Source organism: Jaculus jaculus, chromosome 9 (assembly GCF_020740685.1).
Source record: "Jaculus jaculus isolate mJacJac1 chromosome 9, mJacJac1.mat.Y.cur, whole genome shotgun sequence".
In the NCBI taxonomy this organism is placed as follows: Eukaryota; Metazoa; Chordata; class Mammalia; order Rodentia; family Dipodidae; genus Jaculus; species Jaculus jaculus.
The window spans coordinates 117,705,334-117,716,463 of NC_059110.1; the positions used below are offsets into that span (position 1 = coordinate 117,705,334).

The following is an 11,130-nucleotide window of genomic DNA, read 5'->3' on the forward strand; positions in this document are numbered from 1 at the left end:
GCAGAAAGGGGAAGACACTCTAGGGAAACAGCCCACATCCCGTGACCCTGCCAAGCACCCAAATTGGTATGTTAGCCTTGCTGCTGGGTGCCCCATAATACTGCAGCAGTGAGGGAGGAGGAAGTGCTGGGCAAATCCTGCCACGTCTGCCTAACCAGTCACATGGACAGGAGCAACCTGTCTTCCAGAACTCCAGAGGGTAGCCCATGCTCACTGTACCAAGGCCACAGGCAGGCAGGGACTCCCGAGGCTGTGCTGGCTCTCAAATCCCTCCCTCTCCAGAAACAGCCCAAGGCAGGAGTGTCAGTGTCATCCCACTCACTGATTTCCTCCTATAGCAGGTGCTGAGTGTGTGGTGTGGAGCCAGGCAGACGTCTGGGTGATATCACCTGTGCTTCCCAGCCCTGATGACCCTGAGCTCAGTCAGCTTGTGCTAGACACCTAACTGCTGACAGGGAGGTTGGCTTGCAAGCCCAGAAGTGCCAACTGGATCTTGGTATTTATTAAAACCTGAACGTCTCCATTTTTGCCATTTCATTTTAACCGTTTACCAAGAGTGACCCAGGCCAACTGGTAAGTGTAATTATCACTTTGCTGTAGTAGCCCAAGCCCTGAGGTAAGGTGAATAACTCTACACCCACCACCCCATAAGTACCTCCTAGTTGCTTCTGACCTGCCTGGCTAGAACTTTTCTCAGGTTTTCTGGAATAAAGCCTCTCTCTGCTGCTATTGAACTATCTTCTCTCTGGGTTTTTTGTTGTTGGTTTTTCGAGGCAGGGTTTCACTCTAGTCTAGGCTGACCTGGAATTTACTCTGTAGTCTCAGGGTGGCCTGGAACTCACCGTGATCCTCCTACTTCTGTCTCCTGAGTGCTGGGATTAAAGGCATGCACCACCATGCCAGCTGTTTTTTTTTTTTTTTAATTTTATTTATTTGGGAGCTACAGAGAGAGAGGCAAATATATTTAAGAGAATGGGCGTGCCTGGGCCTTTAGCTACTGCAAACTCCAGACACATGTGATCCCCTGTGCATCTGGCTAACATGGGTCCTGGGGAATCAAGTCTCATACCGGAGTCCTTAGGCTTCACAGGCAAGTGCTTAACCGCTAAACCATCTCTCTAGCCCTCTCATTGTTTTTTGAGGGAGGGTCTCGCTCTAGCCCAAGCTGACCTGGAATTCACTCTATTCTCAGGGTGGCCTCGAATTTATAGCCATCCTATCTCCCAAGTGCTGGGATTAAAGGCCCAGCTTCTTTCCTAACAGGCTTGTGTCTACTGAATGCTAAGAGATAGCAGGAAGATTTAGGAAATGGCCCACCAAGCTGAGACCTGGTGGAAGGACTTCCAGAACCCGAGACTCCCTTGGGGCTACACCTGAAAAAGGTTAGGACAGTGACGTATGTGTGGGTGTGCATGTGCCACAGCGAGCATATGGAGGTCACAGGGCAACCTCCTACATGTGTTGGTCCTTGCCTGCTGATACACACCTGCACCTCTCATCTTGTGGCACAAGTGCATGCTACTTCATGTGGCTTTTAGTGACCCACTCTTACCCTCACACTTGTGCAGCAGGCACTTCCACCGATCTATCTCCCTTCCTCATTTTGGACACAGGACCTTGCAGATCGAAGGCCTCACACCCAGGTATCTGCATCTGAGGTTTTTGTTTTTCAAGGTAAGGTCCTCCTACCTCTACTGGGATTAAAGAAGTGTGCCACCATGCCTGGCTTGGGCTGTTAAGGTAGTCTCATCCTAGCCCAGGTTGACCTGAAATTCACTATGAAGTCTCAGGGTGGCCTACAACACACAGCAATTCTATCTCTGCTTTGCTTCTGGCCCTGGCCAGCACAGAACTTCAGTGTTGGAATTAAAGGCACCCTCTGCCCCCAGCTGCTTCACCCTAGTCCAGGCTACCATGAGGTCTGGGTATAACCAGTCAAGTTCCCTATTGCCCCCTAGGGGTGGTGAATGAGCTCAACTTGGGGCCTGACAGCAATTAGCCTCAGCTGTCTCATCTCCACCTTGCTAAAAGTTTGTGGTTATTGGGCATTGAACTCAGGTCTTCAGGCTTACCAACACCTTACCCCAGCCCTGCTTTCAGTTTTCCAGAAGCATGATCAGACCAGCAGCAGTCGGGAACAGATGAACACCAGCTCCTAGCCTTTTTCTTTTCTTTTCAAGGTAGAGTCTCACTCTAACCCAGGCTGACCTGGAATTCACTACATAGTCTCAGGTGGCCTCGAACTCACAGCGATCCTCCCACCTCTGCCTCTATGCCCAGCTGAAAGTTGCTTCTTTCAAGTTGGACTGGGGTTAACTCAATGGCCCCAAAGGTCAAGGTCAAGACACCTTTGAGCAACTATCTTCACCAAGTGGAGTTAGATCACCTTTGCCTAGTTTTGCCTCACACTGATTCACTGGTCCTGGCTCTGAGCAGAAGTGAGCTTTTCAGATCACATAAAGGGTCCCAGATTAAGCCAATCCCTGAGCTCCTTCACCCTTAGGAGACAGCAGGTAGCTTGGCAGGTCTTACCCAGACCTCATGGCAGCCACTTCTGTAAAGTGGGCACAGATGAGTTACTTTTTTCCTGAGGTAGGGTCTCACTCTAGCCCAGGCTGGCCTAGAACCCACGGCTCTGATTAAAGGCATGCACCACCACTCCTGGCTCAGAAGTGCTATTAAAGAACCATTAACTAGAGGAACACTGTGGCCTCCAAGGTGGAGGCTATAAAGCCAGGATCATTGGAGGCCCTACCTATGTGCAAGTGAACTGCCCAATGGTGGAGTGTGCCAGCATCATGGGTAGCACTGCTGGGCACAGAGTCCCCCTTCTGGTCTCTCAAGGAACCTCAAAGGTTCTTCTGACAGGAACAGAGGCCCTTTTGTCTACACAATACTCTCCCGGGATTTTGCATGTGGCAAAAGGCCATTTGAATTCAGTCTTTGCCCTACTCTGCTGAAAAAAAGTGAAGGGTCCAAGGGGCCAGGCCCATGGCTATTTCTGGCCCGAAGGGATCCACAACCTGCACAGTCCCAGCTACTCCTTGCCTCATGTGGTGGGGAACCCTAATTCACACACAAGCCCCTCCTGCCACTCTACCCAGGTCCTGGAGTCCCCTGAGCCCACAAACCTGTAGGTGGCAAGAGAACTACATTCTAGGCACCGAGGTCAGCCGTTCAGCTCCCACCTACCACGGCTGGGGACAGGGCTGCCCTGGCTCACAGACCAGATTACTTGATTTACGCTGGCGCTGCACTTCCCTGTTGCTTTAAGAACCACCCGTCCCTAGATGCAAGGACATTCCCCATCCAAATCCTACTCCGTAGCCACACACCGTGCCTGTATGGACACAAGCAGCTTTGGGGGCTCAGGGGACAGACTCCTCTACATGGGGAACTGACTATGCAGATCCACCAATGTCCCCAAGAGAGGAGTGGCCAGCAAGATGTCACAATCCCAGGTGGCCCTTCACGACACTAGCCCAGGGCACACACAAGTGCACACACCTAGCGTGAACAGTGTATTTTCTCAGTAGCCTCCAGGGGCATGTTCACTGGTAAGTTTCCAAGGCAATCTCGAGTGCTCTGCACAGGCAGCAGCAGCCCCTTCCCCGCCACAGTAGGTCCATCCTATCCCTCTCCCAGGAGGACTCCATCATTAGCGACAGTAACTCCTGCTCCTGGGAGCGAAGCACAGGTGGGTGGGCCTTTGCCCGGGTCCCAGGGACCCCTAGTCACAAGTCCTGAGAGTTGAGGGTCACTCCAGAACCACAGTGCCGCCCACCGCCTCCAGCGCTGCTTTTATCTTCTCAGCTTCGGCTTTGGCGACATTTGCTTTTATCTCCTGAGGCAGGGACTCCACCAGCTTCTTAGCCTGCCAAAGACAGCAAAATCAGAAACTTGGGCTGCCACAACCAAGCCTACCCTGGAAAGGACCAGTGCCTGCGAAATGTCAGCATAAGGTGGTCACAGGAAGAGGGCTCTTGGATGCAGTGAGTCCCACCTGGACAAGGTTTATGCCCTGGATGTAGTTCTTGATTTCTTTGATCAGTTTCACTTTGTCCACTGGCTTTGCCTCTGTCAGGCGGACGGTGAAATGTGTCCGTTCCTTCTGTTTGGGGATGGCTTCTTCCTCTGCAGCCTAGAGGAACAGGAAAGAAAGGGGTAAGGTGAGGAAGGATGGAGTAAGGAGGACATGTGATACCAAGCCACCCTACCAGGATTTGCAGACAATGCACAAGCAGGTCTCTGGCTTTGGGGTTTTGCCCTCATCCACGCCCCACCAGGTAAACTTGTAACTGATGGGGCCTTTTTCTCCCTGGTGCATCTGACCTGGCTCTTTCACTCAACCCTGTTTCCACTTCCCCACAGGGCAGCCCCATGAAATAAACCTCTCATTCCTTCTTTCCCCTGACATTCTACCTCTTAAAAAATTGGGGGTGACAAGCCCAGGAGATGATGAGACACTCCTAATGTGTTCTACAACTTGATAAATCACCCATTCTCTCTCTCTCTTTTTAAATATTTTATTTTTATTTATTTATTTGAGAGAAAGAGGCAGATAAAAAATGGGCATGACAAGGCTTTTAGCCCCTGCAAACTCCAGATGCATGTGTCACTATGTGCAACTAGTTTATGTGGGTACTGGGGAATCAAACCTAGGTCCTTAGGCTTTAAAGGCAAGTGCCTTAACTACTAAGCCATCTCTTCTGCTCTCTGCCATTCTCTTCATCAGAGAGATTAGGGAGGCCCACAGTTAAACTCCAATGTACAATCTTCCAGGAAGAGAGTCAAAACACAGGAAGATCCTCAGTGCTTTAAAGGGAAGCCCCATGGTCAGCATGGCCCTAATTCAACCCAGCAGATGACATAGAAGCTGAGTCACAGAGCTCCTCCCAGGTATCTGAGAATCTCTAAAAGGCCATGACTGATCTTAACACAATATACGGAGAGTTAAATTTTAGCTACCTACTTGGTATCCAGCAAAGTATAGGCAGGAAGTAAAGTACTTAGAGTGACATCTGCGACATTACAAGGTCATGTATTATTGAGAATTCGGTGGCTAGAGAGATGGCTTACTGGTTAAGGTGCCAGCAAAGCCAAAGGACCCAGGTTCTGTTCCTCAGTACTCATGTAAAGCCAGATGCACAAGGTAACTGCATACATCTGGAGTTCATTTATAGTGGATAGAGCCCTGGTGCACCCATGCTCTCTATATATCTATCTCTTTCTCTCAAATAAATAAATAAAATGTAAAGCCAGGTGTGGTGGCACACGCCTTTAATCCCAGCACTTGGAAGGCACAGGTGGGAGGATCGCCGAGAGTTCGAGGCCACCCTGAAATGACATAGTGAATTCCAGGTCAGCCTGAGCCAGAGTGAGACCCTACCTCGAAAAACCAAAAAAAAAAAAAAAAAAGAGAGAGAGAGAGAGATTTCGGATGTTTCATCTGCTTTACAAGATCTACCTACAAGAACAGGTATAGACCATGCCAGACATCACTATGCCTATTAAAGTCTCCCAAAATAAAAAATAAAAAGGAGGGGTGGGCATGGAGACACATGCCTTTAGTCCTGCACTCAGGAGGCATAAGTAAGGGGATCACTGTGAATCTAAGGACAGCCTGGAGAGTACAGAATGAATTCCAGGTCAGGTGGAACTATAGTAAAAAAAGTTACACCCATGGTTACCAAATTTTGAGAAATTACACAAGTAGCAGGCCCAGAATTTAGAGAGATGGCTCAGCAGTTAAAGGCATTCAACTACAAAGCCCAATGACCTAGGATCATTTCCCCAGTACCTACAAAAAGCCAGATGCAGAGTGGTGCATAAGATGAAAGGTCGTTTGCAATGGCAGGAGGCTCTGGTGTGCCCAAACTCGTGTCTGCCTGTCTGTCTCTCAAATTAAGAGTACTTCCTGCATTAGACACAGCTGAAGTTCATTCCCAGGACACACATAGATACCTGGGCATGCCCATAAACCCAGTCACATAGGGGGGGAAATGGCAAACTCTGGGTCAGCAAGATTCTGGATCAGGTAACAATGAGAGCAATAGAGCAGGACACTCAGTGTTCCATTCTGGCCACTGCAGACAAGTGAGCACACACACTTGCAAACCCCACATACATATGCAAAAAAAAAAAAAAGTTTAATTTACACTGGGCCTTTAATCCCAACACTCAGGAGGCAGAGGTACTAGGACTGGTGAGAGTCTGAGGCCACACCGTGAATTCCAGATAAGCCTGGGCTAGAGCAAGACCCTACCCCAAAAGACCAAAAAATTATAGCTTCTAAGAGACAGGGAGGACAGCACCCTAATGCTTTGTAGATAAAACAATTTTAAGGAAAAGCAGGACTATTCCAGACCTCAGCCAACATAATGCCACGTGTGTCAACAATGGCCTTAAGTTCAACTCTTGCCAAGCAATCCAGTGAGGCAGATGGGAGCATGGCAATCCTGATGTGATTTGTGAAGACCAAGTGACACCATGCTGTGTGTCCCACAGACGAGGGCAGCCCTGGTTTGAGCCTGCTGCCTGGTTCTTTTCATTACCATTTTTAAAACGAATATTTATTTATTTATTTAACAGAGCAAGAGAGAAAGAGAGAATGGGCATGCCAGGGCCTCCAGCCACTGCAAGCAAACTCCAGACACATGGGCCACCTTGTGTCTCTGTCTTACGTGGGTCCTGGGGAATTGAACCAAGGTCCCTTGGCTTTGCAGGCAAATGCCTTAACTGCTAAGCCATCTCTCCAGCCCTTGTTTTGTTTTTTAAATATATATTATTTTTTTGAGAGAGAAAGAGGGAGGGGAAGAGAGAGAATGGATGCACCAGGGCCTCCAGCCACTGCAAACAAATTCCAGATACATGTGCCACCTTCTGCATCTCTCTGCCTTATGTGAGTCCTGGGGAATCAAACCTGTGTCCTTTGGCTTTGTAGGCAAGTGCCTTAACTGATAAGTCTCCACCATTTTTTTTTTTCCCTCAAAAGCACTCCTGTTCAGACAATGCAGTTTATAGCAGTCCTACCTACCCTAGCTTCAAAATTTCTGCTTGAGCTGGGTATGATGATGCACATCTTTAATCTCAGCACTGTAGGAGGCAGAGGTAGGAGGATGGCTGTCATGTTCAAGGCCAGCCTGAGACTCTATAATGAATTACACCTTGAAAAATAAAAAAATTAAAAAAAAAAGAGAGAGAGAGAATGGACGTGGCAGGACTTCCAGCCACTGCAAACAAACTCCAAACGTGTGCCACCCTGTACATCTAGCTTTACATGGCTACTGGACAATTGAATTTGAGTTCTTTGGCTTTATTGGCAAGGGCCTTAACCAGTAAGCCACTTCTCCAGCCCCAGATCAAAGACTTACTGATCAAAAGCAACCTACAGCTTCAGCCCACCAGGTTTCAAAGACCAAAATCTTTTTCAGCTGCCCATAGGACAGAGTGATCCATTACTTCTCTTTGACTTCCTCCAGCTACAAGAGGTGGAAATCTCTCTCTTGCCTAAGAGTGCATGTGTCTCATAGGTTACAATTCCTCTGCATGTAACGTTTTACTCTCTTTTTCCCCCACTTTTTTTTTCCAAGTAGGATTTCACTCTGGCTCAGGGTGGCTTTGAACTCATGGTGATCCTCCTACCTCTGCTGGGATTAAAGGCGTGTGGCACCACACCTTTTTGTTTGTTTTTTTAATCTTTAAATTTTATTTATTTGAGAGGAAAGGGGCAGACAGACGGTGGGGAGGGGAGGGGATGGTGGTGGAGGTGGAGGAGATAGAAAGAGAATGGGTACGCCAGGGCCTCCAGCCACAGCAAACAAACTCCAGATGCAAGCACCACCCTGTGCATCTGGCTTGTGTGGGTCCTGGGGAATGGAGCCTTGAACTGGGGTCCTTAGGCTTCACAGGCAAGTATTTAACTGCTAAGCTATCTCTCCAGCCCCTTTTTGTTTATTTTGATGTAGGGTTTCACTCTAGCCCAGGCTGATCTGGAATTCCCTATGTAGTCTCAGGGTGGCCTCAAACTCTGCCTCCCAAGAGCTGAGATTAAAGGCATGTGCTACCACAATCAGTTCTCCCAACCTTATTTATTTATTTTTGTTTGCAAACAGGCACAATAGGGCCTCTACCCACCGCAAACAAACTCCAGATACATGTGCAACTTTGTTCATTTGGGCACAGGGTCTTTAGGCTTTGCAGGGAAGCACCTTAACTACTAAGCTATCTCTCCAGGGCCCCTTAAGGTTTTTTAAAGATTTTATTTTTATTTATTGTATTCTACTTATTTGATTATTAGAGACACAGAGAGGAGAGAAAAAGAGAGAATGGGCATACCAGGGCCTCTAGCCACTGCAAACGAACTCCAGATGCATGTGTCACCATGTGTATCTGGCTTACATGGGACCTGCAGAATTGAATCTGGGCCCTTAGGCTTCGCAGGCATGTGCCTTAGCTGCTAAGCCATCTCTCCAGCCCTCCCCCACCATCTTAATTTTTTTTTATTATTTGTAAACAGTGAGATAGAAAGGAGAGGGAGAGACAGAAAGAATGGGTGCACCAGGACCTCCAGCTGCTGCAAATGAACTTCAGATGCATGCACCACTGTTCATCTGGCTTTAAGTGGGTACTGGGGAATCATACTTGGGTTATTAGGCTTTGCAGGCAAACACCTTAGCCACTGAACCATCTCTCTAGCTCCTCCCCTACTTCAAGTTTCACTCAACATCATTTCCTAGTGGAGGCCTCCTTCCTTGAAATTCCAACCTAATTTAAGTTACTTCCCTTCCTTTTTTTTGGGGGGGGGGCTTTTCAAGGTAGGGTCTCACTCTAGCCCAGGCTGACCTGGAATTCACTATATAGTCTCAGGGTGGCCTTAAACCCACAGCAATCCTCCTACCTCTGCCTCCCATATCGAGCCAGTTGCTTCCTTTTTTTGGTGCTAGGGATCCAATAATAGGCAAGCACTATATCACTCATATACCACTCAGTTATACTCCCCATGTTCTCTTCTCAATAATACTTTTTCTTTTGTTTGTTTGTTTTCCGTGGTAGGGTCTCGCTCTAGCCCAGGCTTACCTGGGATTCACTATGTAGTCTCAAGGTGGTCTTGAACTCACAGCAATCCTTCTACCTCTGCACAACCACGCCTGGCTCAATAATCCTTGGCAGAAAGGAGTGCCCAAAGGTATTGCAGGTGGGGATACCCAGATGTGCACACTGATAGACCAATGGCAACGACAACAAAAGAAGTGAGCTACACGTTGTGCTGCCAAAAATAAACAGTAATGCCTCTCTGTTGGGGGGAGGAGGGTGGCACATCCTGGACTCACCTCGGGGGCTGCTGCAGCAGGGACGGCACTGGGCATCATGCCACCCATGGGCATGAGACCAACATCCTGGATCTTCAATGTTTTCTGCAGGACAGAGGATAAGTCTCAGTAGCTAGCCATCAAACCCAAATGCAATGATGGAGTGACCAGCTGGACTGGTCCTGGCATCAGAAAATGACTCTCCCAATACCTTCAGGAGCTCGTTGAGGTCTGAGATTTCTAGAAGTGTGAGGCTGGCAATGTCTTGGACCAGCTGCTGGATCTTGGGGGGATACTCCTTCTGGGCATTGTCCAGGGGTGCACTGGTCAGTGCCTCACTCCTTCGGTGGCTGCTGCTCCTCATCTGCCGCACGGCACAGACACCAGGTACCTGTTGCCTAGCCCTCCCCCCATGCAAACAGCCATCAGACACAGGGAAAGTTGGGCACAGTGGGGCATAGGTGGTCCATGTGTTTAGGTCCACCACCATTAGGTCCAGAAATCCTAATAAGGACTAAAGGATTTCCAAGGTACCCTAAATTCCACAGTCTTAGGAAACCACGTTAATTATGCCGGCAATTCTACTCCAAACGGTAGCTTCTGGCTGAATGAACTACGTCAACCTAGCGGGTGCATTAATGCATGGGCCCCTGGAGCACGCCGCCACCCACACTGATGGGACTCTGCGGAGGAAGCTGGGACCAGGGGGGGGTCAGACAAGGTCGCCTGGGCCGAGCCGCCCTCTCCGCCGGCTGGGCCGCAGTAGGTGGTCACGAGCCCGCCACCCTTCCATTGCACATGGCCCAGCCCACTAACCCTGCCACGGCCCTCAAGGCTCCACGATACCTGGCGAGGCCGAGCGCAGCGCCCCGAAGCCCGAGGCCCGGCCCCCACAGGCGGCGAGTGGCCGCCGGCAGCATCGCTCCGCAGGCGGGAAGGTCACACGCGCTTCTCTGCGGAGGCGACGCTCTAGCCGGAAGCCGGTGAGCTAGACGGGCCGCTCTAGCCGCTAAACCGCCAAGCACTCGCATTGAGAAAGGCCGCTCTAGCTGCCGAGCACACGAGTAGACGGCCGCTCTAGCCGGCCTAGGGAAGGCTCCGAGCCGCGCAGGCGCAGTGGGGTCGCGAGAATAAGGGCTGAACGTCCGCCAGGAGGTTGGCCTAGCCTCAGTGGTGGAGGTTACTGTCTTGGATCTAGTGGGTAGAGTGAAGCAGAGCTGGCTGTCCAGCTGAAACCCCAAGTGCCTGCAGAGTCCGCCCTTCAGCCTCTTAAACTCGAAGCCTGGGTTGCCCAAGAGGTTTGAGACTTAAAGCTGTGAGATGCCCGCAACTGATGTGAAGGGCCCGGCCCATTGTTCCAGACATGGGACTCCAGAAGCTGCCCTGTGGCGCCCCTTTCCTAGTGGTAGCTAGCCTAGGCTGTTCTCCCCCAAGGTCGGGAGAGACCATGGATAGGGACTCCCTTGGATCGGCTATAAAACCACTGTGGGGTAGTTCTCAATGGTGCCACATGGCACCCTGTATCAAGATAGGCCACTGCAGGGGCGGAGGGGTGGCTTAATGGTTAAGGCATTAATTAGCCTGCAAAACCAAAGGACCTAGGTTCGATTCCCCAGGACCCACTTAAGCCAGATGCACAAGGTGGCATGTACATCTCAAGTTCATTTGCAGTGGCTAGAGACCCTAAGGTGCCCATTCACTCTCTCTCTCAAATAAATAAATTGGCCCGGCACTGTGGTGTGCACACGCCTTTAGTCCCAGCACTCAGGAGTTGCAGACGTAGGAGGATCACCATGAGTTCGAGGCCACCCCGAGACTA

At 49.9% G+C, this 11,130-nt stretch overlaps 1 protein-coding gene across 2 annotated transcripts; it reads right to left on the reverse strand.

Annotated features, from left to right (window-relative positions):
- Positions 1-3,508: 3,508 nt before the first annotated feature.
- On the reverse strand, positions 3,509-10,286 carry Mrpl12 (mitochondrial ribosomal protein L12). Of its 2 annotated transcripts, none has more exons than XM_045157922.1 (5): positions 10,158-10,286; positions 9,523-9,715; positions 9,333-9,416; positions 4,004-4,141; positions 3,509-3,874 (listed from the first exon to the last, which is right to left on the reverse strand). In XM_045157922.1, the coding sequence occupies exons 1-5, from the start codon at positions 10,229-10,231 to the stop codon at positions 3,758-3,760; spliced, it is 606 nt and encodes a 201-aa protein (XP_045013857.1). In that variant the 5' UTR covers positions 10,232-10,286; the 3' UTR covers positions 3,509-3,757. The 2 variants fall into 2 exon arrangements, with proteins under 2 accessions (XP_045013857.1, XP_045013858.1); XM_045157923.1 differs by having other exon boundaries at positions 9,523-9,709; positions 10,158-10,281.
- Positions 10,287-11,130: the final 844 nt, after the last annotated feature.